The 25,815-nt window shown below is 37.4% G+C and overlaps 1 protein-coding gene across 5 annotated transcripts in view; it reads right to left on the bottom strand.

The window, feature by feature from the left end:
* Positions 1-25,815, bottom strand: part of RNF145 (ring finger protein 145) — a 54,249-nt gene that overhangs the window by 10,820 nt on the left and 17,614 nt on the right. For all 5 annotated transcript variants that reach the window (XM_024577064.4, XM_045184991.3, XM_045184989.3 and 2 more), the window contains 5 exons: positions 19,629-19,720; positions 10,169-10,404; positions 7,302-7,477; positions 3,593-3,733; positions 862-1,044 (listed from right to left, as the gene is read on the bottom strand). In XM_024577064.4, the coding sequence (XP_024432832.1) occupies positions 862-1,044; positions 3,593-3,733; positions 7,302-7,477; positions 10,169-10,404; positions 19,629-19,720 (828 nt within the window). The remainder of the gene's footprint in view (positions 1-861; positions 1,045-3,592; positions 3,734-7,301; positions 7,478-10,168; positions 10,405-19,628; positions 19,721-25,815) is intronic.

Here is a 25,815-nt window from a genome sequence, read left to right on the forward strand (position 1 = left end):
TATATACACAAACATATATACATATATTCTTATTTAAGCAGCAAAAATTCAATTAAAAAACTTTATGTAGTTGAATCATGTATTTTTTCTTTCTATTGCCTAAACTTTCTATAGTATTATCTTCATCTTATTAATATATGCTTACTTAATTAATTAATGCCAAAGGATATTTCTAGAGATGACAAAATAGTACTTAAGTCAAAAACAACCCAATTTAAGTAGCTGTTAACTGAGTTCACCATTGAGTTCAGCATCTTTAATGCTTCTAAGAAACCTTAGGAGGTTTCTTATCAGGGGATAAAAAGATAAATTTGAGAAACTATATTAAAATGCTAACATGGAATGTTTAAAATCTGCTGTGAAAATTCTATCTCCCTAAACATTGCCTGCTCCCTTATTCAGTAAACACTACCAAATAAGCAATAAAATCAGGTATTTCTTTTTTTTTTTTAAGATGTTATTTATTTATTTTTAGAGAGGGGAAGGTAGGTAGAAAGAGAGAGAGAGAGAGAAATATCAATGTGTGGTTGCCTCTCACGTGCCCCCTACTGGGGACTGGGCCTGCAACCCAGGCATGTGCCCTGACTGGGAATTGAACCAGGGACCCTTTGGTCCGCAGCCTGGCGCTAACTCCACTGCACCACACCAGCCAGGGCTGATGTGACTTTTAACTGTAGGAATCTTGAGAGAGAAAACAACATAAAAAGTCAGCCATATGAGAAAAATAAAAACGTAAAATTGTTAACTTAAGCTGATACCAATTATTCACACATTTTCTGCCTCTAAAACAGTTATCTAAATCTTCAGACAACAAGCTCATGCAAAGCATATTACAAAAATTACTTTTGGGAATTTCCTTACTTGTCTCTAGACGCCCCCAGGGCCAAAACAATAGGATCCGCAATCTCCAGCATAGACTGTAGGATAGAAGCTACCACGATGAAAAGGATGATGCTGAGCAGGAACGCCCGGTGAACCACCTGCAGTTCTATCAGACCAGTCTGCACCGCCAGGATCAACAGCGTAACTCCTTCTGTCATGCCCCTGAAAAGCATACATTTTCAGGAAAAACGGACAATAATCAGAATCTCATTTAATTCCAACAGAAAACAACCTAAAGGCTTAGACTGTTGTTACATATTTGTGATCATTGGACAAAAATAACAAACCCTGATCAGAATACTAACTTATCATATAAGATCAATGTAATACTATGCAATCGTAACGTATCACTACATGTATAAAACATAATAGCTATTACTCTAGCATACAAGAGGAAAAAAGCAATTTCCAAGATAAATAAAAGTGTTCTAAACCAGACTTTGATAATGAACAACCTATCTCTACCACTCTCAGGTGTCCACTGAATTTTACATACTTATGTCATGGGATATAAACAGATAAAACCTTTCTGGAGAAAAATTTGCTAATTAATTTAAAAGGAACATACCCTTAACTCAATAAACTTACTGGGATTAATTTTGCCTATGAACATATTACAAAAGGTATGTATCAAGGGAAATACAGTGAACGATGGGACATCTTGTATGACATAATGGGGACACAAGCAGCAAAATCCAGACTCTGAAAAATGAAGTAGGACTGTCTGGTGTCTTCACGAATAAAATGAAAGAAAACAGTACAGGTAGCAGGGACCAAAATGTTACAATTGACTTAAGAGACATATCAAGCCATTGCAACATGGGTCTTATTAGGCTCTTAAGTTGGCCAAACAAAATGTTTAAAACATTTTAGATAATCAGAAAAATCCGAATACCAACTGGGTATTTGATGTCAAGAAATTCTTTTGTTAGGAATAAACATTCTATTGTAGTTATGTTTTTTCAAAAGATTTACAGATTGAAATATTTACAGGTAAAACGATATTATAGCTGGGACAGACTCCAAACGAATGCCAGCAGGGGCAATGGAGGCAGAGACAGAGTGGGTGGAGTTCACAGAGGCACGTGTGACGCAGGACTGCCTGCCCACTCTACTAGAGATGGGCAGCAGGTACATGCGGGGTTATTTTACTCTTCTCTCCGCTTTGCTGGTTTGAAATTTGCCTGATCAAGGATTTAAAAACAAGAGCCAAGTACAGATACTTACAAGAGCATTACCTTTTAACAGCAAAAAAAAAAAGAGAGAGAGAGAGAGAAATAAACCCATATTTTGGAATACTATGCTTTCATTGAAGAGAATGAGATGTATCTCTACGTGTTGACATAAAAAAACAACAAAACCACTATCTGAAACATATTAAGTGAAACAATAAGGTGCACAACACTGTCTATAGTATGGGGAAAAGAATACACACACACAGACACATACACACACCCCTTTCCCTGTAAGAAACTTTAAAATAGCCACAGGGATATGAAGTAAACCAGAGGGAATACAGTTAATATTGCAACAACTATATATGGTGTCAGATGGGTACTAGATTTACAGGGTGAACACTTCATAATGCATATAAATGTCTAATCACTATGTTGTACACTTGAAACTAATAAAGTACTGTATATCAAGTATACTTGAAAATCAATTTTTAACAAAGGAGAAGGAGGAATGTTTTTAAAAAGAAATTTAAAAACCATCCATAGCTGTTATCTTTGGGGAGAAAAACAGGAAGTAGGAGGAGAGAGTTGTCACTTTTCTTTTTGTGCTTTTTGAATGGTATAAATTTTGTAAACTTACACATGAATTATTTTTTTTTCTTGCCCCCTACCTTTCCATTACAAAGGTGTTAGCTGGGACTGGCAGGAAGATTGAACATAGATTTTTTTTTAATTTTCTCATTTAAAAAACAAAGAAAAAAAAACCCACTGCCCTGGCTGTGTGGCTCAGTGGACTGAGCGCCAGACTGCGAACCAAAAGGCTTCCAGTTCAATTCATAGTAAGGGCACACGTCTGGGTTGCAGGCCAGGTCCCCGTTTGGGGGTGTGCAAGAGGCAACCAATCAATGTTTCTGTGCACATCGATGTTTCTCTCCCTCTTACTTCCTCCTTTCCCCCTCTAAAAAATAAATAAATAAAAATTTAAAAAATAATAACATATACCAAAAAAGCCCCCCCCCACTTACAAGGTATTCATCATCTACTAATTCTGAAATAACATATAAAAATTTAGAGTTTAAGAGATTATAAACTTATACAAATGAAACCATGAAAGTCCTATATTAAAAGAAATCATGACAAGTTCTAAAAACAGTTTTTCCAATACCTAATCTTAGTAATTTAATAATCACTCAATTAACTATTCTGCGTTATTATTGCATTCTTTGAAACTTTGATTAGTATCAAAATTATGTTCAAACATAAAAACCTTTAAGGAAGTCTCAAATATAGAAATCTGATTTTAACAGCAAATGGGGAAAGACAGTTATCAAATATGTCTAGAAGAAATTTAGAAAATGAAAGTGTCCAATATGCATTGTTATATACATAGAATAAAATTCATCTTTTACACATTGGAATTTAATTATTTTTAATAGTATTTTAATCCAAATTTTACAAGCAAAAATATGTATCATTACTTCTTCCAGTTGTAGTAAGATTACAACTTCTAGAGAGATTCAGAGTAAACAACTTACCGATTCATGGCAGGATCATTCATGAAAGCCCGATAACCCTGCAAGTAAAACTTGCAGAGGGTCAGAACACCCAAGGCAACAAAGGAAACCGTGAAGACCAAACCCAGAAGAGAATAGGGAGTGCTGCAGCATTCAGCAATGCTAGAAGGAAGGAGGAAATATTGACAGATAAGAATTTTCCATTTGGAATGAAAACATCTTAAGCTTTTAAATAACCACCAAACTTGATCTGATCCTCATTAATTAAAACACTCCAAACTGAAATTTCAGATATCTCCTAACCACTTTATTAATAATTTAAATCCATTCTTATTACTATTATCCTAACCTACATTTTCTCTACCCCCTTGGCAAATATTCAGTACACAGCACCACATATGAAAGTCTTCTTTATTTTTATTTATCTAGCATCCTTCAAATGTACCCTCTCCTTAAAACTCTAAGGGCTCAAATCTTGTTCAAACCTTAAGAAACACACAATTAACATGTTGGTAATATTCAAGAGAAACATGTGTGGTTGTGCACTGTTCCTTCTGAAGAGTGGTGGCTGTTCCGATGGTTCAGCCTGTACTGCTGCTGCAGGTACTTCTCGAAACGCCACATTCGACCAAACTGCGATGGGGCAGGGTCTGTGCCGACTTGTCTCAGTTCAACAGTCTCCTCCATAGTGTTGGCACTTTAAACTTGACTTGATTTTGGTTTAGATTAAGTTCATTTTATTCTGGGTTATTTCAAAAGCATGTCCAAAAAATAGTCCAAGACCATTTAAAAATAATTTTAGTATCAAGATTTAACATAAAGATTTGCTATGAAAACCACCTAGAAGGAGAACAGGAAGGCCTTACAACCAAAGCCTGGAAATGCTTTCATATTCTATGGAAGTATTTCATTGAACATGTTAGATATTAACTTATTGCCAAGTTATCTGCAAATATTTGTAATATTATGTACCAAAAATTTGGATTTAGCATTTATACAGCATCTAAGAAATGTTCAAAGCACTGCATCTTCAGTTTTGGAATTTCAGTGAAGAATTTCATTTGGACAGATGAAGGATTCATTCAGGGGAATCACACCTGTCCCTTGTTAGGTAGCCCCCTGCATCTGCTACGTAGTTATCCTTAGTACACAACTGCTCACAAGCTAGTATTTATATGACAATATCTAATGTTATGCAGACCTGTGTACATTGTTTTATGTTAGGAATAACAATATCACCAACCATGGTGGCTAGCAGCTAAAAGAATAAATAATTTTATGTTACTTACAAATCTAATTTCTAAAATGTTTGACATTTTTCTCAGAAAAAAAACAATTTTCTTCCTATTAAAAAATAGGAAAATCATGGCTAGAAATACTAAAAAACGTACTTCGTTCTCACTGGAAATCTGAGTTTTACTTAAGATCCATACTATGTCTTGCGTCCACATTTAGAAAAATCTTCTACAACCTAAGAATATGATTTAATTACATTTTCGAGAGAAACACATTCTTCTCCTATTTTAGAAAAGAATGTGGTGCTATTTTTTCGAAAGAGAATGTACTAAGGAAGACAAAAGGTTTCAACCTAGCTTTGGGAAAGTGAAAGAGTTTGGGAAATTTATAAAATTTTTTCTTCCCCTCTCTCTTTAATGAGACATTTTAATGACTTTTTAGTTTCTATTTTTTTAGCTGCCAAAGAGCCTTCTTTTTTTTTCTGTCGGTTTGTTTAGTCACAGTGATCTTGTAAACCTGCAATCCTCCTTTTTGTAAATAAGTTGTTCTTTGACAAGGCAACACATAAATACAACCCGGCACACAAGGGCAGCAAGAGGGCCAAAGAACGAGAGAGAGCAATTCATTAAAGAGCCGTATGGGAACTTCTCTACTAAAAACCAAATCAAAGCATTCTTATTTTGAGGGGAAATTTATCCTATGTATATAGAAAGTAACAGAGAAAATTTGTTTGTCAATCCATCTAAACCTCATCTAAAACTCAGATATTATTTTCTTACTTTGTAACTAAGTCCAAATGCTGTCACAGCTTACTGGTGGCTGAGCCCATTTACTCCTCTACGCTGTGCTTCACCCAACCACGCTTCACGATGGGTAACAATCTGGTTTAAGCCACAGCCAGCCCCAGGATCACACTTAGGTTGTTATTCTAACCACTGGATTTTACCTCTCTTTAAATTCAGTTCCTTTTTGGATTATTTTTAAATTCTGTGTAACAAAATATAACCAGAGACACTGAAGTTAAGAACAATCTAACAATGGGCAGGGGGGAGTGGGGAGGGGACAGTGAGGAGAGGGGATTACAGGAACTACTATAAAGGACAGATGGACAAAATCAAAAGGGAGGGTGGAGGTGGGGGAGGGTGGGGGGTTCAGCTGGGGTAGGGTGGGGTGGAGGGATGGGGAGAAAAGGCACACAACTGTAATTGAATAACAATACAAAATTAAAATTAAAAAAAACATTCTGTGTAAAATCTCCATAATATCTACACGAAAGTAAACAGCAGTTAAAACTTCGTAAATAGGGAAATAAAATGTGTTTGATACCAATTTATTGCATGTGTACAGAAGCTGCTTCTCAAGTAAAAGTGTTACTTCCAGAAATTACAAAATATGACTCAGTAAGTTTATTCTACTTTTCAGTTAAGATAGGTATTGCCCCATGACCTTTTTATTAATATTTAACCTTGTGTAACATTTTCAATCTTAACACTTAACATGCTCCTTAAGGACTGTAAATTTGTCTTAAACTTCTCATTCCCACACACTTAAGAACACAGTATCCCATCATTTTGGATGGTTGAGAAACAATGGTTCTATTAACTAACACTCAAGACTTTTACCCACCTATATTTACTTTCCAGGAGCACAGTTTCATTCTTGCCTTTTGAAGTGACAGTGACCAGAGAGCAAAGATGTGTACCCTGTTCTAGATTCTGAGGGCTTGAGATTCGATCTCAGGGTGAAAACTGACAAATGCGGACCTAGCATAAGCTCACAGCAGAGACTGTGAGGTGGGAAAAGTCTCTAATGACTTAAGACATTTTTTCACACTACACATTACAAGCCAAGTCAGAATCCCTTTGGGTTAAACAGTAAAGTACTATAATATACTCATTTCGCCAATCATTTAACTCTCTCTCAATAATCAAGTAAAACATTACAAATAATGGGGCACAGTGAAAGCACAGAGTAAGTCACAGGGCTTGAACTCAGAAGGGTTCAGGGTCAACACTGCTGCTTTTAGCAGTGTCCCCTGGGTGGCTTGGTCCAGTTCCCTCAGCTCAGTAATGATAACAAAGGCATCTATCTCTCAGGATTGCAGAAAAGATTAAGTGTGAAGGAAAGTGTTCATTAGTGTGGCTGGCATATATTAAATACTCAATAAACGATAGGGTTTTTAGTAACATTTTTCTTTTACTGGCCCGATAATTTAACTTGAAATTGAAAAAATACTTTTACAATTTGCTCCATACCTTTTCACAAACTTGCTATACTCTGGTCCATACTGCAGCCAAATACACCACCCTTATTAAATTATTAAATTATAAGCACCTCCCTGTGTCACCAGACCTGGGCAACCACTGAAGGAAATCCTATCTTCATTAAATATAAAGTACTATGATATGACTGATGACAGTTCACTTGCAAAACTACTATTCCTAGTTCAGTTTTCTCTTCCAAGGTTATGTGCAGTATGGGACACTCTTATTACCTTGTCAAGAAAAGGAAAAGAAGCCTCTCACGTGACGCAGGCTGATCTCGAGTACTGAAATAGGAATAAATCTGGAGAGCAAATAAGACGAGCCAGAAAACCATGAAAAGCACAGGGACCACCAGCTGATTCCACAGGGACATTCCCAAGGCTAGAAGGCCATACACCTCCACTACCTAAATAAGAAAATAAGAGAGGAAAACATCTTATATTACATCAATAAACACTTAAACACAAGAGTTTATCCTAAAGTACTTAAGAAGAAAAATTGGACTTTTATTGGTTTTAGATAAATTCTTTTAAAGTTAGCTCTACACGCACTTAGCAAACAGCGTATTTTTAAAAATTTATTGATTTTTCATTATTATTAACACCTGACCCACACTCATCAAATAGCAACAGTAAACCGCCCTAACAGTTCAGAGATAAAATCACATGCAGAGTAAGACTACATCAAAGGCAACGCCAGGAGACTTGGTAAACTTACTCATATCTAATCAAAACGATCAGGACTAGCATGAATAATGCAATAGTGCTTGAGGGACTAGGAAAAATGCAATGTAAAAGGAAGAATTTTTCAGGGTTTATTCAGGAATGTCATAGATGATTGATGGAAGGAAGAATAATCATTGGAGAAGTTTACTGTGTTGTGAAGCAAAGATAATTTAGCAACACCCCCTCCCCCCCCCCCGATAATTAGCAAGTTTTTCCCTTTGCTCCTACTGTGTATTTATCAAGCAACATTTCTTGATTTGGTCTGCCAAGTGCATTAACACCAGGAAACAAGGTACACCTAAAAAAATACATCTATTTTAAGTCAATAAATTAACTTTCTAGTTCATAAAAAATCTCTCATACGATTGATTCTCATATCTGAGTTAGCCTACGAGCATAACCATGACCAAGTTCCTGGAGTTACTAAGTCAGGGGCCAGACTGTGGTAACACAGCAGGGTTCTCCCAGGCAGCATGCACACTCTAACCCAAGCAGTCAACCGGGCTTGCTGGAACTCTCAATGGGATGTTTCCATAAACTATAAAGATCTGAAATTAAAATACGTGGGCACGCACGCTGTTCTAGTTTCTAATTAGCATGCTTCTAGGTAGGTAAAGATCTTTAAGTATTAGTTAAAATACACTGACTTGCAGGTTTTTCTAAATTTAAATTTTTTTCATCTATTATCAATTTTTTCCGAAAATTTGGTCAAGATTAACCCCTCTTTCCTCAACTAGAAAATACTGGGAGGGGAAAAAAAGGAAAATTGTTCAACTACCTGTAAATTATTAGCAGCAAACTGATCATTGAGAGATAGAGAGTACTTTTTCTCCTTTCCATTTAAGGAACAAACCACTAAAAAAAAACCTGACAGTTTTCACTTCCTGCCTATCAAATTCTTTCCAGGTTACGAACTTCATAACCTGTAACATGTTTTCAACTACAACACCAAGTGATGCACGAATCTTAGGGCAACCAAGAGGGTAAACATGACATTGAAAAATGGTGGCTTTGTCCTTATAGTGATTAAATAAACAGTATTCCATTAATACTAACTCAATATCTACTGTTTTTTACAAAGTAGGATAGTTCCACGAGATTGAATTCAAAGAAAAAAATACAGAGATTTGTCATTCTTTCTCTGAATACAACTACAAACCCTCTCCTTGAAGCACTCTTCATGGAGGAACTAAAAATAACTTCTTTGGAAGATCTACTTTTAAATTGGCAACATTGTGTAATATGAAGAGAAAGAAGGAAGTTAGGCTAAGGCCAAGAGTTTATACAAATTTTTCTGGGAAGTCTGCCCCTGGGGCCACAACGACGAAAACCTGCTACACTTAGTCTGTTTGGACAATCTGAGAGCTTCCTGTACCTTAAGGTCATGTACACACAGTCAAGAGGTACAAGAGAAGCCCTGGCTGATGTGACTCAATGGAGTGAGTGCCGGCCTGGGAACCAAAGAGCTGCTGGATCAATTCCCAGTCAAGGCACATGCCTGGGTTGCAGGCCAGGTCTCCAGTAGGGGGCACTCAAGAGGCAGCCACACATTGATGTTTCTCTTGCTCTCTCCCTTCCTGTGTCTCTAGATATAAATAAAATCTTTAAAAAAGGTAGAAGAGAATGCCCATTTCCCATTTCAACATTCTTTTTATACCGAGATCAGTTTTAAGCTCTATTTTATATAGTGTACTGCAATTTCTTGATTAAATCAAATAAATATTTTCCTCCTGAATATATTTTGTGTCTGAGAATATTTTAGAGCGAAATCTGAAAAAAGTGGAAGGCAGAGCATATTATATAGGAAAGTCAGTTCAAGTACTATACCTAAACAATATCCATTACAGGCCAGAACTGTTTAACTTCTCAGTTTAAACAAATTAGGCAAACATAGGGAAAAAACTGCTGTTAGAGTAGGACCACAATCAGGGGGGAAAAAAGCAGGATTTCACCTCCAGGTATTCAATTCTGTATTATTTTTGTCTTCATTACAACAGTTAATACACATTGAACGTCATCTGCTTGGCACTGAACTCATTTGAAACTCACAGCAACACTATGAATTGAGTACACTTCTATCATAAGCTCCATATTATAGATAAGGGAAGGTAAGTGGCGATCCCCAGGCTACACAGTTAGTACACAGCAGCACCAGAGGGCAAACACAAAGAAATCACTCCCTTTACTGCCTCTCAATAGAACATCCTGAGAATCTCAGATGTTCCTAACTGGGTTGAAAACAGTTGCTATCTTGAAACCATCAAACAGAATATTACCATGACCAGGACTGTGAAATAAAAGCAAACTAAATCTTTAATACACATAATACTGATGTAGAATTTTACCTTCCTGTGTGTGGTTGTCAGTCTTACCTGAACCAATTCCCTGTATGCAGACTTGGCAAGGTTATAAGGTACTAAAAGATTAGACCCAAGAAAATAGAGAACTTCCAATCCAGTAAAAATCATAGCAAATTTGTTGATGATAACAATCGTCTCCAGAGGAACAAGGCAGAGCCGTGCTAGCAGAGGAAGCATGTGTGCGGAAAAGAGCCAAATCTGCTTCGTTTTCATGACACAGGAGCATAAAGTACACACCACCAACTGACCTAAAAGGGGGAAGAAAAGGCATTTAATTCTGACATAAGGTATCTGCAAAAGAAAAACAAAAATCACAGTTGATAAGGATGATGACACAGCTTTTCTAACAAGATTTCTTGATCAAATTTCAACTTCGTCTGACCATAATTACATCTTCACATGGTCTATGAATTTTGAGCAGCAATTCCCACATTTGCAGGGAAAAAGCAGCACAAATTTCTACTGCTCTTCATCACATTCCAGATGGCATTTATAATATGAAGAAAGTTTTTAAATGTCTAATTTAATATTATACTTCAATTATTATTATTGTACATACAGCTCCTTTTTCAAAGGTGCCGAATACGTAACTCTTCTGGTCTATAAGGGAAAACATAAAATCCAAGACATAGAGTTACTTGTCCAAGATCATGCTGTGGTAAGATTTATTATGAATCTTTAGATCTTTAATTGCTTTTATAGGACCATGCAAGCCTTCTCAAATGACTCAATAATTAAAGTCAAAGGTGAAAAATTTAAGCAACAAACTCTCAAACAGGATTATGCAAAATCATTATGGAAAAAGTTAGGAAATGTAGAGAAGTAAAAAGAAAAAATCCCTCAACTTCTTATAATTCTATCACCAAAGGTAGCACTGCTAATATCTTGGGTCCATTACACGAAGTACTATGTGCAAAGCCTTACCAATGTATTTGAAACCTAGTAAGTGCTCAACAAAAGTTAGTTATCCATATTGTTAGTTACCTTTTCAGATTTTATGTGCATGAATATACATAAATCTTTTATATAAAAAAGGATGGCTGTGGCTGGTATGGATCAGAGGATTGAGTGCCGGCCTGTAAACTGGGGGGTAGCTGGTTCACTTCCCGGTTGGGGCACATGCCTGGTTTGCAGGCCCAGTCCCCGGTTGGGGGCATGTGAGAGGCAACCAACTGATGTTTCTGTCATACATCCATACTTCTGTCTCTTTGAACCTCCCTTCCCCCTCTCTGAAAATAAAATCTTAAAAAAAAAAAGATGTGTACATGATATTTTATAATCAGCTCTTTTCACTTAATACTTATTTTGTATCTATCTCTCCATACTAATAAACACATATACATGGGTTTCTTTTAGCTGTATGGTGCACTACACTGAATAGAATAGCTATGACGTATGAACATTTCAATGTTTTAAATGTTTCATAATTATAAAAAGCTTTGTTGTGAACAAGCTTGCACTTTTATGGAATACTTGAAGCACATTCCCTAATATTTTCTTAGACGCAATTCCTAAAAGTGGGATTATTGAGTCAGAAAAAGCATTTTTAAGGCTTTTGACACATACTATGAGAGTGCCATAGAGAAACAAAACACCCAGTAAACAGGGTGCCCATTTTCCCACTGGCTTGCCAAGAGCGAAAATAATTCAAGAGAAGGACAAGGAATATTCTCTAAGTTTTTTAAATTATTTTTTATTGATTTTGCAATTAAGAGTTGTCCCAATTTCTCCCCCTCTGTCCCCCTCCACCCAGCACTGTTCATGTCCATGGGTCGTGCACACGAGTTCTTCAGCTGCTCCATTTCCTGTACTGTACTTTACACCCCATGGCTCTTCTGTAACTACCAGTTTGTACCTAATCCCCCACCTCTTCACCCTTTCCCCCACACCCCCTTCCCAACTGGCAACTATCAAAATGTCTCCACATCCATGATTCTGTCTGTTCTTGTTTGCTTAATTTGTTTTTCAGATTCAATTGTTGATAGATTTGTATTTTTTGTCATTTTATTGTTCATAGTTTTGATCTTTTTCTTAAATAAGTCCCTTTAACGTTTCATGTAATAAGGGCTTAGTGATGATGAACTCCTTTAGTTTTTTCTTGTCTGGGAAACTCTTCATCTGACCTTCAATTCTAAATAATAGCTTTGCTGAGTACAGACATCTTGGCTATAGGTCCCTGATTTTCATGACTTTGAATATGTCTTGTCAATCCCTTCTAACCTGCAAAGTTTCTTTTGAGAAATTACCTGTCAGTCTTATGGGGACACCCCTGTAAGTAACTAATTGCTTTTCTCCAGCTGCTTTTAAGATCCTCTCTTTATCTTTAAACTTTGGCATTTTCATTATGATGTGTCTTGGAGTGGACCTCTTTGCATCTACCTTCTTGGGGACTCTCTGTGCTTCCTGGAATTGCATGTCTATTTCTTTCACCAAATTTGGGAAGTTTTCTTTCATTATTTTTTTCAAACAGATTTCCAATTTCTCGCTCTTTTTCTTCTCCTTCTGGCACCCTATGATAGATGTTGGAAAACTTAAAGTTGTCCCACAGGCTGCTTACACTATCCTCATTTTTGGGGGGGGGGATTCTTTATTTTTTCTTGTTGTTCTGACTGGTTGTTTTTACTTCCTTATGTTCCAAATCACTGATTTAATTCTTTGCTTTATCCACTCTGTTGTTTTCCTGTAAATTGTTCTTTATTTCAATTAGTGAATCCTTTGTTTCTGACTGAATCGTTTTTATGTTGTTGAGGTCCTCACTAAGTTCCTTGAGCATCCTTATAACCAGTGTTTTGAACTCTGCATCTGATAGATTGCTTACCTCCATTTTGTGTAGTTCTTTTCCTAGTGTTTTGATCTGTTCTTTCATTTGGGCCATGTTTCTTTGTCTCCTCATTTTGGCATCCTCTCTGTGTTTGTTTCTATGTATTAGGTAGAGCTGCTATGACTCCCTATCTTGGGAGTGTGGCCTAACATAGTAGATGTCCTGCAGGGTCCTGTGGCACAGCATCCGCATCATCCAAGTTGGGTACTCAAGATGCGCCCTTTGTGTGGGTTGGGTATGCCCTCCTATTGTAGATGAGCCTTGACTGCTCTTGGCAGATCAATGGGAAGGATTTACCCAGGCCAATCAGCTGCGAGGACTGGCTGTGACCACTGACCACCAACCTCTGCCCTCTATGGAGGATCAGCTATGCACAGGCAGAGAGTACTGTTGTTCCAACATGATCTACAGTCGTCCACTGGGTGTACAGACTCTGGGATTTCCTGGGTGGTGCAGGCTAAGGTCAGCCCCCACCTATATTCTGCCCAGGGCCACCCTGCTCAGGCTATAAAGCAGTCTGAAATGTCTGCCACTTGTGCTGGGCTTGGAACTTCCCAGGCAAAGCCAAACTGTGAATCTACACTGGCTGCTGCTAGTGCCAGGCCTAGGACCACTTAGCAAGAGGTATGAGGGCTGGGGCCAGCTGATGCTTGTTTGATGGGATTTAGGAAGCTGTGAAGCATGAGCCAAGACCAGCCATTCATATGGAAAAGTCACCTTTAACAGTTCGGGTGGGTCGGTAAGTTGGGTGGGACTGAGTCTCAGGGGATCTCCATGGTGCCAGTTTGATGGGAGTCTCAGATATGGCCCTAGTCTGCCAGCTCCGTGTCTGTTGCGGGATGGCTCAGAAATAACGGTCTCTGCTTACCTTTCTGTCTAAGAGAAAGCTGTCCCCAGCTTTTGCCTTGATGCCAGATACTTCAGTTCCTCCCCATATGCCACTGGTCCCTTTCAAGCTGCTACTCCAGTGCTGGAGCTCAGAGAAAGTGAATCTGAGTAAGTCCACATATGGGTTAAGGGGAACTGCTTGGGACTCCAAATGTTTCTTCTACCAACTCAATCCCCACTGGTTTTTGCTGCCAGAAGTTATAGGACCTTATCTTCCTGGGCTTGGGGGCCTGGTATGGGGCTGTGATTCCCGGAGCTCCCTGAGATTTCCCCCCTGAATTTTTATCTACCACACGTGGATGTGGGACTAGTCTGTTCCACATCTGCATCTTTGCCCCTCCTACCAGTCTGGACGGATGTGGTTTCTTTAATTCCATAGTTATCAGACTTCCATTCAACTTGATTTCGACAGTTCTGAGTGATGGCTGTTCTATATTTTAGCTGCAATTTTGATGTGGTTGTGCGAGGAGGTGAGCCATGTCTGCCTAGGCTGCCATCTTGACCAAAGTCCCCTGTAAGTTTTTTAAATTTCTATTTTGTTGATTACCAGTAGCAATGACATTACCAGTAAGAGTATAAAGAATCTGCCATTTTGTGGTGAAATGCTTATTGGCATATCCTTATATGGCTTTATGGGCATATCCTTTGCCCATTCTTCTACTCGCATGTGTAGCTTTCTATGTTTGGTCGAGATAATCCTCTTTGCTATATGATTCTATTTTCTCAATGTATCATTTGTCAGAATATTTTAATAACTTTTTATACTTATTAGTACAAGTTTTTATTGTAAATATTCAAATGTATCAATCTTCTCCTTAATGATTTCCACCTTTGGTGCTATGGTTAAGCTCCTCGTACTCAAGAGTATTCGGGGGGAAGCAAAAGTAGGTGTACGGCTGTTCATATGGAATACAGGAATAAACCGTTTCAGGTACGCACAGTGCAAAACTACTTTAGCCCCACCCTGTACAAGTATGTAACTACCTGTATTTTTTATTAGTCTTCAATTTAAATATTAATATATTTCAAATTTATTTTAGAAAATAAAAAGTAAAGACCTAAGTTTGTTTTCCCAGATGTTTAGTCAGTTGAATCATCTAATTCTTTTCTCATTAATTTGGAATGCTACTTTAGTGTACTTCAAAATCTTCTGTATATTTGTGTCTGTGTTGAAACTCACAATTTTTTTTTTCAATGATCTACTCTGATGACAGTACCATACTGTTCCATTTCACTGACTGGACAAGTCTCCTCTCATTGCTCCTTTCAGAATATCTTGGAAATTTTTGAATTTTAATTTAAGAATCATTTAGTATGGTGTGAGATAGGTAATACTTATCAGAGTGATCACTTCATAAGGTATATAAATGTCTAATCACTGTTGTACACCTGAAACTAATATAACATTGTATGTCAACTGCAATTAACAGCATGGATAGAATTGGAGACTCTATCCAATGCTGTTAAGTGAACAGCTTAAGTTTATGCTAAGTGAAATAAGCCAGTCAATGAAAGACAAACATTGTAAGATCTCACTTATGAGAGAAATCTTATGAACAAAACAAACTAATAAGAAAAATAGAATCAGAAGCATGGAATCATGGAATAGACTGACAGCTATAAGAGGGGAGGGGGGACTGGGAGACTGATGGAAAGGAGGTTGAAGGGATTAAAGAACATACATGAAGGAGACGTGGACAATGGTGTAGGGATTGACTAAGGAAATGAGGGCCAGTTGGGTAGAGGGAGGCGAAGGGGTAAAACATGGGACATCTGTAACAGCATGAACAATAAAACATCAAAAATGAAAAAAGTGGCCCTGGCTGGTATGGCTCAGTGGATTGAGTGTCAGCCTGCAAACCAAAGGGTCACTGGTTCGATTCACAGTCAGAGCACATGCCTGGGTTGCAGGCCAGGTCCCCAGATGGGGGCATATGAGAGGCAACCAGACATTGGTGTTTCTCTCCCTCTCTCCCTCCCTTCCCCTCTCTCTGAAAGTAAATAAATAAAATCTTTTTTTAAAAAATTAAAAAAGTGTTTTTTTTTTTAAAAAAGGTAAATTCTCTTCCTTCTTGCCAATGAAAAGCAAAACAATACTTGGGGATTTTTTTGTGTGTATTCTATCCATATGCATTATTGGTTGAATAATACACAAAGGGCAGACATTTTTACACAAAGCCAAACATTTATTAACAACCTACTTGTTATAACACATGTGGTATTTTTTCCCCACAAAGTTAATTTTAATTTTAGCCTTTAAAGAATTGATATTTGTATAATGTGAAAAACATTCATGAAGGCATAAAAAAGAGGAAAACCCATGACAACGGAAAATCAAGAAGAGGCCAGCAAGTGAGGTATGCCAACATTTTATAGGAGAAAAACAAAGACATATGAGGCACTACTGGCTTTGGCCAGGCCTATCCTGTCCCCTACCCTGGGAGGAAGACTGGAGAGGCTGGAACAGACTTCTAGATGCGATGAACAGCCCCGGGCCAAGAGAGGTGCCCAAAGGAAGAGAGGGGATTAAAATAAAAGTCTGCACCCCCAAAATGAGATCTCTCTAGATCGCCAAACACTGCTACCACATTTGTTGCCACCCAGTTCTAGTCACTGACATGGGCTTCCCACAAAGAGGCCAGAGAGACTCCCCTTTAGGGAAAATGACCAAGCCGAAATGAAATGACCTACAAATACTCTTAAAGTAGCCAGTCCCACTGGAACACCAACTGTGTTCACAGTAGTTGATGAGCCCAAGATTCTAATCACCAACTTAATAAACTCACTTTAATACAAGTGATCAGTCAAGGGCTCCCAGGTATTTAAGTAAAATGTATGGATTAATCAGCCTCAGATAGGGCCTAGGAATCAGTATTCATAATTCTTAAAAAAAAAAAATTAAGTGATTGCAATCCAGGTTTTAGAAACATTGCTGTCCCATAACAGAAAAGACCAAAACAGAAAAAAAGATCTCAGAGGAAATGGAAGACTGCAAGGAACAAAAGAAAGCTTCAAAGAGATATATTTAAGAAATAAAAAAGATTGCCATAGTAGAAAAAAGTATCTAATAAAAACAAGGTCCTAGATATTAAATGTATATAACAAGAAAATGCAATAAAAGTATTGGAAGATAAGATGGGAAATTTCAGAAAGTAAAACAAAAAAGCAGGTGGTGGGGAAGGGAGAGAAAAGGAAAACAGAACTGTAAGAAAGTTAGGGGCTCAATGCAGGAGAAACCTTATCCAATAAGCAGAATTTCCAGAAAGGGACAAAGAGAAACAGCAGGAATGACACCTAAGAGAAGAGACCGGGTGGTACAGGAGAGAGAACTGATTTTCATCATAAAATTGAAGCATTTCCTGACTTAATACTAAGAAAGATCAGGAATTTTCTTTCGGGCAAAGCTTACTTTCACTGTGCTCAGAGCTATGACATTTAAATCTCCTTGCTCAGCATGATGTAAACTTCCTCTAAGCTCTGAACATTCCCATAAGCTTATGCCAGCACACTGCGCTCAGTCTGGATATGACTCATGTGCTACGAAGCTAAGAGAAGACGACTCCTATTTAGGCGGAAGAAGGAAGGAGTCGTATTGTTAGTGGAAATCTCTCCTGTAGCTCCCAAAGAACAGGAAGTTGTTTACTGTGATGTGCCTATACCAATGGGCAATTCTGAATAAATCAAATCTCCACGTACTCTTTGGATTTCAGAAATTAGAAGTATCTCCAAGAAATCTGCAACCCTAAGAAACGATGGCATATTCAAATTAGTTTTTCATTATAAGCTCATTAGTGAAATGGAAGAGGTATAAAATTACTTTAAAATCAAAATTGGAAGAAAACATGCTATTTAATAATCGTTTATGGATTTTGTTTTATGTCTAATTAATTGAATCTTAGTTGAGTATCCAGATTATTATAGCCACTGAAAGGAACAATTTAAGAAACTGTTTCAGATTCATAATAAATTGTATACTTACAAGTTTTGAATACTTTACAAGCTTTCTAACCTAGCAAATATTCTCACACTTGAATGTTATCATTACTGAGTATACCAACTCACAGGATATGCTCATAAAACAACATTATCATTGTCTCCTATCTTTTAAAATCCATTCTGAAGATTAGTAAATCCCATAATTTTCCTAATCTGGCTTAAATTACAGTCTCAATCTAGTAATAACCAAAACTTTGAAGCTGATTTCAAGTTGAGGCTTTTCCCTTGCTCTGGCTCAGGCCCCGAGATCGGACACAGAAAACCAGCATGAGAGGGGTGGAGCAGGTATGGCAGGCTCCACCCTTTTTCTTTGCCAGCGCCATCTCTCTCTTCCGATGTACCCAGGATTGAAACAGGTAGAGAAGGGGGACAGGGAGGGAAGTAGGAAATTCTCTCTCACAACAATAGGGTGCTGGTGCTCCTTGGAATCGGAGGAATTTAAAACTGATCTTTCTCCTGGGCAATTTAATGGGTTCTTCTGAAATTGTTCCCATCACTGTGGATCTTATCTGCAATACCCCCTGTGCTTGTTATGTACCCTGCTCTGGCTCCTGGGAATCTGGAAGTTCAATCCTTGTGGGAGTCTTGTCATAAATCCCATAGAATATTGGGAACTTCATGTAGTCCACCAGAAACTAACATCCTGTGCCTAAACAATCAGGAGATGCAAAAAAACCGCACAAGTCATTCTCACTCCTCAGTCAGAAAACTCAACAGCCGGCCACGCCACTGTAGGCCTTTATACTGGATTAGAATTGTAACATGAGGTGCATATGTAATTTTTCTTTTCTGGTAGCCTCATTTTTAAAAGTTAAAAAAGTGAAATTAATTAACAATATTTCTTATTTTATATAACATACCGCAAATATCATATAGACATTCAAATGTATATAAAATTTTAACCAGACATTCTGCATCCTCTTGGAACAAAGTCTTAGAAATTGGATGTGCGTTTTACGACTACGGTGTATCTAAATGTGGGCTAGCCTCATTTCGAGTGCTCAACAGCCACACGTGGCTAGTTTTGGAAGGGGCAGCTCTACATTTTGCAGGCCTGTCAGACACCAGTAGAGGGTATCCACCACCCTCCCCTCCCTGGCCAGAGAAGACGTGACTCTCTAAATGGTCCCCCACTGAACTCCCTAGATGTGATGGGCTAGGGAGGTATTTCAGAGAAAACAGTCCAGCTAACGAAATCATCCCTCAATCTCCAACACTGGACCTTTTAACACCTTCTGCATGGGTGAGGTTAAGAGTCACAAAACAAGTTTTCTCTCACTTCCTTTTTTGTACCTCTGGCATGGGAGGGTCTGGTACCTCACTTCACACTGTATCTATGTTGTTTTGGGGTCTTAGCCAACACTTCTATTTTTATATTCTGCTACCTGAATATTTCAATCACGTCTAAAGTTCTTGATGTTTTGGCAATTTATTTTTGACCATAAGAGGAAGCTTTCAACAGTTATAAAATAACTTTAAGACACTGCATATTTCATTTTAATCTTATAGTCATAATTAGCTTTATTAAAAAGTTAATCTTCCTACATACTTAAAATGCCACTAAAAAGCACAAGCAACTGCAGGCAATGTATGATTATAAACACATAAACACCAATACATGAGAAAAAAAGACTAAGAAAATGGAACATTTAACCATGGCTGCATTTTGAAAGAGTCATTGAGCTTCCCAATTTTTTGGAGTAATTATGCACCCATTTTATAATATAGTAAGACTGGTTGGTTCCTACCTACATTTACAGTACTTACCTATTAAGGCTGTGGTAAATCGATTCATGGAGAGAGGTTCTAAATACATTGGTCCTTCATAGGCAGACTCCAGTTCACTTCTAACATAGTCCCTAAATAAGTAAAACGATGGAAATGTATTAGATACATTCCAAGCACCGACGGGGAAGAGAAGCAGTTAAAGCACAGAATTCTTGCATCTGTCTCCACATCTACACTAAGAAAAAATATAGGTGTAACAAATTATATGGGGATGGCCTTCATCTCCTTCCAAGCTTGGAAACAGAATTTATAGAAACTGAATTTTACTATGCAGGGAAGACAGCCAAACCTCCACTGTGTGAGATTTGCTTTCTTCCTATGACCTGACTAAATATTTTATGCCCAGTAAAAAGCCCACTGAGGCGTCATCTCTCTACCCTACTACTTAATAATATCCAGTAGTATTACATTAAATATTTCCTCTTTTGGCTCTATTACTCCATCCACCCTAATTTTCTCCAAAGTTTTGTCCCCAGTAATACTAATTAATTACAGATAAAATCTCAAACTAGTTAGAAAACTGGCTCATACAGGGGAAACCCTTTAAAACGTCATTTCCAACTCTATAGGGAATTCAAGTAGGCTATAAATTTATTCTGAAACAAATCTTAAATCAAGTCAAGTATTCCTCTTTGAACTTAATTCATTTAACCTATGGTTACTGAGAAACAACAACTTTCAAATAGTAGCGAAAGGAGCCTTTACACTCTGAGAAAAAAACTTTTATGGCATACGAGGGAAGCACAGAAAGGGAGAATTTAATTTATTATCAGTAAGTTAAGTGGTAACACTAGAGGACGGTTGTTTAAGTTCTTTTGACATTAAAGTGGGAAAATTTGCTTAAAAAATGTCTCCCTCTTCTCTTCAATTGATGAATGCTTTATTCACTGTATTTCAAAAACAGTTTGAATGTTGCAAGTTTCTGAACAAACTCATATGGCTGTATTTACTTTTTCAATGAAATTACTTCCTATTAGGCAATCGAGTTGAATTCCTTTAGCGTACCATAGTCAAACAAGAAATGACCCTTACATAATCAGTGAGGAGAGTACTGCCCAAAATCAAATTTAAAAACTCAAGAAATTTTTAAGAATACAATCAGTCTGGAGAACAATTACAAAATCATAACTAAGCTTCATGGGTGATTTAACAATTTTCCTCTTTCACTCTGATACCTACTTCTAACAAATACTGCATTAACAGTCTCTTTCAACTGAAAGAGAAAGCTAAATTCTCAAGAGAAATTGTTTTAATGCAGTGGTTGTCAGCCAAGGGTGATTTTGCCCCTGAAGGAACATTTTGCAATGTCTGGAGACATTTCTAATTGTCACAGCTTGGGAAGGGGATGGAGGTGCTATTAGCACTTCAGCTAAGATGCTGACAAAACGTTCTACAGCGCACAGGACAGCCAAAGCCCCATAACAAAGAACTCTCCAGTCCAGGAAGTCATGGTTGAAACCCTGTTTTAACGCAGAGACACACAAATGCTACATGTGTAAATCACATATAAATATCTGATCACTAGATTACTACAGGGAAACATCAATGTAAGTATTGTATTTTATAGTTTTAGGATAGAATGCTAAAGAATTTAAAATAAAATGTACATATAAACAGTACTTAGATTTATGAAGTCTGAAGATACTATTTAAAAAATAAATTTACATTTAAAAGAAATCTAACTCTGAGTCCCAATACTATGTAGGCCTGTAAAGGCAAATCATTTCTTCTGGGGCACAGCATACCCCTCTCTGATAGATCCAATTTAAAAAGAGGCCAGGGAAAATCCATAAAGGCAGAAAGCGGATTAGAGCTTGCCAGAGGCTGGGGAAAGGGGAAATGGAAATGACCACTTAAAGGTACCAGATTTCATTTTAGGGATGATAAAAATATTTTGGAATTAGGTAATGGTGATGGCTGCAAAACATTATGAATGTACTGTATGCCACTAAATGTTCATTTTAAGAAGTTAACTTTTTTATTGTTTTTTGAGACAGCAAGAGAAAGAAAATAAAAACATCAATTTGTTGTTCCACTAACTTATGCATTCATTGGTTGATTACTGTATGTGTGCTAACCGGGGATCGAACCCTCAACCTTGGTGTGTTGGGATGATGCTCTAACCAACTGAGCCAGTCGATTTTATGTCATGCGACTTTCACCTTAATTTTTAAAAAGGAGGGTGGGGAGAGAAGGGCCTACAAGAGCACTGTCCCCCAAAGAGAAAGCTAAGATGCCCCCAAAGGGCCCCAGTCCCCTGGAGCTCGTTCATAATGAGGTTCACACTGAAGGCAGAGACTGCAGAGCTGGCTCCCCTGTCATGTTTCCTTTCCCTTGTTTGCTTCTGTCACATTCTAATTTTACAAAACAAAACTTCTAAAGAGAATTAATATTCTCTACCTGTTTTTTTAACTCAAAAAGAATTTACTGAACATAAAATGTTGTTAGCAAACTGCAAGGCTCTGGGAATACTATAATAGACAAGACACAGTTCCTGTAAGTATGAAGCTTACAAACCAGGAGGAAAACATATAATAAATACTCATCCTAACAATTATTTAATTACAATTGTGGTAAGTGCTATAAACAAAGATATAGAATAACCCTGACTGCCTATGAACTGAAGGGTCACAGGTTCGATTCCCAGTCAGGGCACACACCTGGGTTGCGGGACAGGTCCCCAGTAGGGAGCGCACAGGAGGCAACCACACATGAATGTTTCTCTCCCTCTTTCTCCCTCCCTTCCCCTCTCTCTAAAAATAAATAAATAAATCTTTTAAAAAAAAAGATAGAATGTTGTCAGGTATCTTAAAGATTTTGTAAATTCATTGCTATATTTAAAAATTGTATCTTTTATTATCTTCACTTCTATATTTTTCATTTAGCTAGTTCTTTGTGACTTTTGTCTTCTATTTTAAAATCACTTATTTTACTTCTTTTAGTTCTTATTATAGCATTATTATAAAGGTTTTAATTTAACTATCTCCTTTTCTTTTATCCTTCCCTATATTCCTTTGGGGTTTTTTTTAAGCCTCTTAACGTTCTAATCCTTTTTGATTTTTTTAGTTCTTTCGCACTCTCCATATATTCATTACTTTAATGAATGTACTTTAATGATTTGTTGAGATTATAGGACACTAAGGAAGGTCGCACTCCAGAAGAATAATCAGTCTGTAGACCATAATGACAACACCCCAAGTGAGGCAGTTTCCCCCCACTAGCTCTCTCATTATGCCCTCCTCTAGGACCTCAGGAATTCCTCTCCCTCAATGCTGTAACCTCCCCCATTACTGTCCATTAAAGTTGCTCAAAAACCTGAAACGATGGGCTGACCAATCACTCTACCAAAGAAATCAACATCTTCCCAAGGCCCCTGAGACCCTCTCCCCTTTACTCAATTCCAGTCTCTCAAGACAGTCCCTCATCTCCCGTCTGACTGACTCACTGATAAGCTCCCCCAGTAAAGACAGCCAGGTCCAGAAAATCTGTGATCTCTCTCGGGTAGCTTAGCCTGGCATCCCAGAGCCAGGGCAGTGGCTTTGCTGAGGGATAAACTACTAGTCTTACTAAGCAGCCACTACAGAGCTGTCCCTTCTGAAAGAAGGACCTGAGCGATGCATCTCAGACTACACAAAAGTACTGAAATAAAGATGGACATTAACAAAGATCTCTGTATCTAAGTCACGTGCTATTTCACGGCATCCCCTGCTGGCAATGAAAACTCTTGTTACTGAGTCTCAACAGAGTGGGCTATTCACAACAAAAAAAACACAAGACAGTGAGCCTGAATAAGAAGGATCTGGAGGAGGACTCATCCAAAATTCCATGAGTCATTCAGGTCAAAAACTACCCTGAAGCAAGAGCCATGAAATTCTAATTTTCAACAGAATTTTATAACTATTTTATGACTGAATTAGATGAGATATTCAAAAGCAGTACAGCACTTTTTTATTTAGAAGACTTAAACGGTAAAATACATTAAGTTGGTCAGAAGCAAGATTTCCTGCCTTCTACTTGTAACTGAACAAAATCTTTCCCTGCTTAAAATTCTTTTTTCACTTTGTCAGCAATTTGTGCAATGCTGACAGTCAACCCCGAGCACTAATTAATAAACCAAATACTCTACTTAATAATAAACCAAAATGTACTTCCCTAGTCCCAATAATAGCCTATTCTCCTTTAATTGAAGCTGGTTGGGAGCATGAGGACTGTAAGATGTATGAAAAGGACCTAAGAACAACTTGAAATTGGAAAATCCTTGCTCTAAAGAGCAGCCTAAATTATAAAAAAAAATAAAGAATACCTAGGAGCTTACCAATTCAACTTATAACAGTCTTTTAAGCAACCTGAGTTACTGAATAACCAAGGAACAATTTGTGCACTCTGGCTACTTAGAACTTTCACACTGTTAAAGCCAAAGAAACCTAACCTGCCAGTACACAGAATAAAGTGGTGAGCCCTCCAAGTTATCTTTTACAATGTGTGCAAACAAAAGGCACTGCTCAATTTAAGAGATCCCTGAGACTGGGGTGTTCAACAGCCTGAATTTGAGAACCCACCACACCCTAAGCACTGTGCCAGCAATGGAATAGTTCATTTATCTATGGTTTAATTATGTAAGTCATCTCTACCACCCCACCACCCTGCTCATCTCTTCAGTGTCTTCCTAACCCCTACTATATATTGGGTTGGCCAAAAAGTTCATGTGCTTTTTCCATAAAATAAAAGATACAATTTTCATTTTCTCCAATAACCTTACTGATTTGGATATTTTGAGTATGTTGGCTACCTCCTGCATGGTGTAACGTTGATTGTTCTCAACTAATGTCTCAATTATCACTGTCAACTTCAACTGGTCTACCTGACCACAGAGCATCATCCACCAAGAAATCTCTAGCACAAAACTTTGTAAACTACTTTTGACATGTTCTATCAGTCACAGCACCTTCTCCATATGTTACAGAAATTTTTCGCATTTTAGTTGCGTTTTTACCTTTCTTGAAATAATAAACATAATATGCCAAAAATGTCCATTTTATTCTATCTTCAATATTAAAATGACTACCAAAAATTTCAATTTGGTAAGTTTTTAAAAGAATGCATGCTGATGAAACAGCTGTCACAATACAATTTAACAAAATTGTTTTGAGTGACTTAAAGACAACTAAGCGCTACTACATCCATCTTATGGGAAAAAAACCAAAGAAACTTTTTGGCCAACCCAATATTTAGTGCCTATTCAAAAGAAGAAAGCATCAACACTGAAATGGGTCGGTTTTATTCCTGCCAAAATTAAAAGTTAAGTATAGAGTGAAAAAAATCATTTTAACAATTCTGTACCCTAATAGCAATGGTTCTCGACAGAGGAAAATGTTGTTTCCCAGGAGACAACAGAAGCAGGGATACTTTTTGTTTCACACCTGCTGGGGAGGGGGTGCTCCGCAACTGCGTGAGGAGAGGCAGGGTGCTGTTAACATCTCATAATGCACAGGACTGCCCCCACAGCAAAGAATGACCCAGCCCAAAATGCTAAGTGTCTCCAAACGAAGAAACCCTCATCTACAGGTTAAAATTATATAAGCTTTCATAAAATGTAGTTAGTACCTGTATCTCACACACACTCTTACGGAATTTTTACATTTGAAACCACACTTATATACTCAATGGAAAAATAGTATACTTTCATCTTTTGAAACCCCTAAGCTCTTAATTCAAGCCATACACATATAAAATTGAAAGTTGGTTCAAAAATCTAACAATAAAGCAAGAAATTTAAGAACACTAGAGTTTAAGAATGGTCGGGTCAGTTGAAGTTTTCTTTTTTCCCCTTAGTTCTGGATAGTCTGAATTTTAAAGTAGGATTGGTACTGGAAAATATACTCTATATATCACTCAAAATTAAGAGTATAATTCTAATGAGCTCAATTAGAATATTAAATGTTTATACTACAACACCTGAGCCCATGGATTTTCTAAAGTTTAATTCTTCTGAACTGCAAGCTATATCAATTCTATAGATATGTTCTAAACAGGTTTTTGTTGTTGTTTTTTTTTAAATTCACTTAAGGACAATCAGCTTCATTATGTGAGTACATGTATTTAGGGAAAACAGAGATCCAACTTTTCAAAAGTTTATGAAATTTTCAATATAAGAAATTAATATTTG

Source organism: Desmodus rotundus, chromosome 6, assembly GCF_022682495.2.
Source record: "Desmodus rotundus isolate HL8 chromosome 6, HLdesRot8A.1, whole genome shotgun sequence".
In the NCBI taxonomy this organism is placed as follows: domain Eukaryota; kingdom Metazoa; phylum Chordata; class Mammalia; order Chiroptera; family Phyllostomidae; genus Desmodus; species Desmodus rotundus.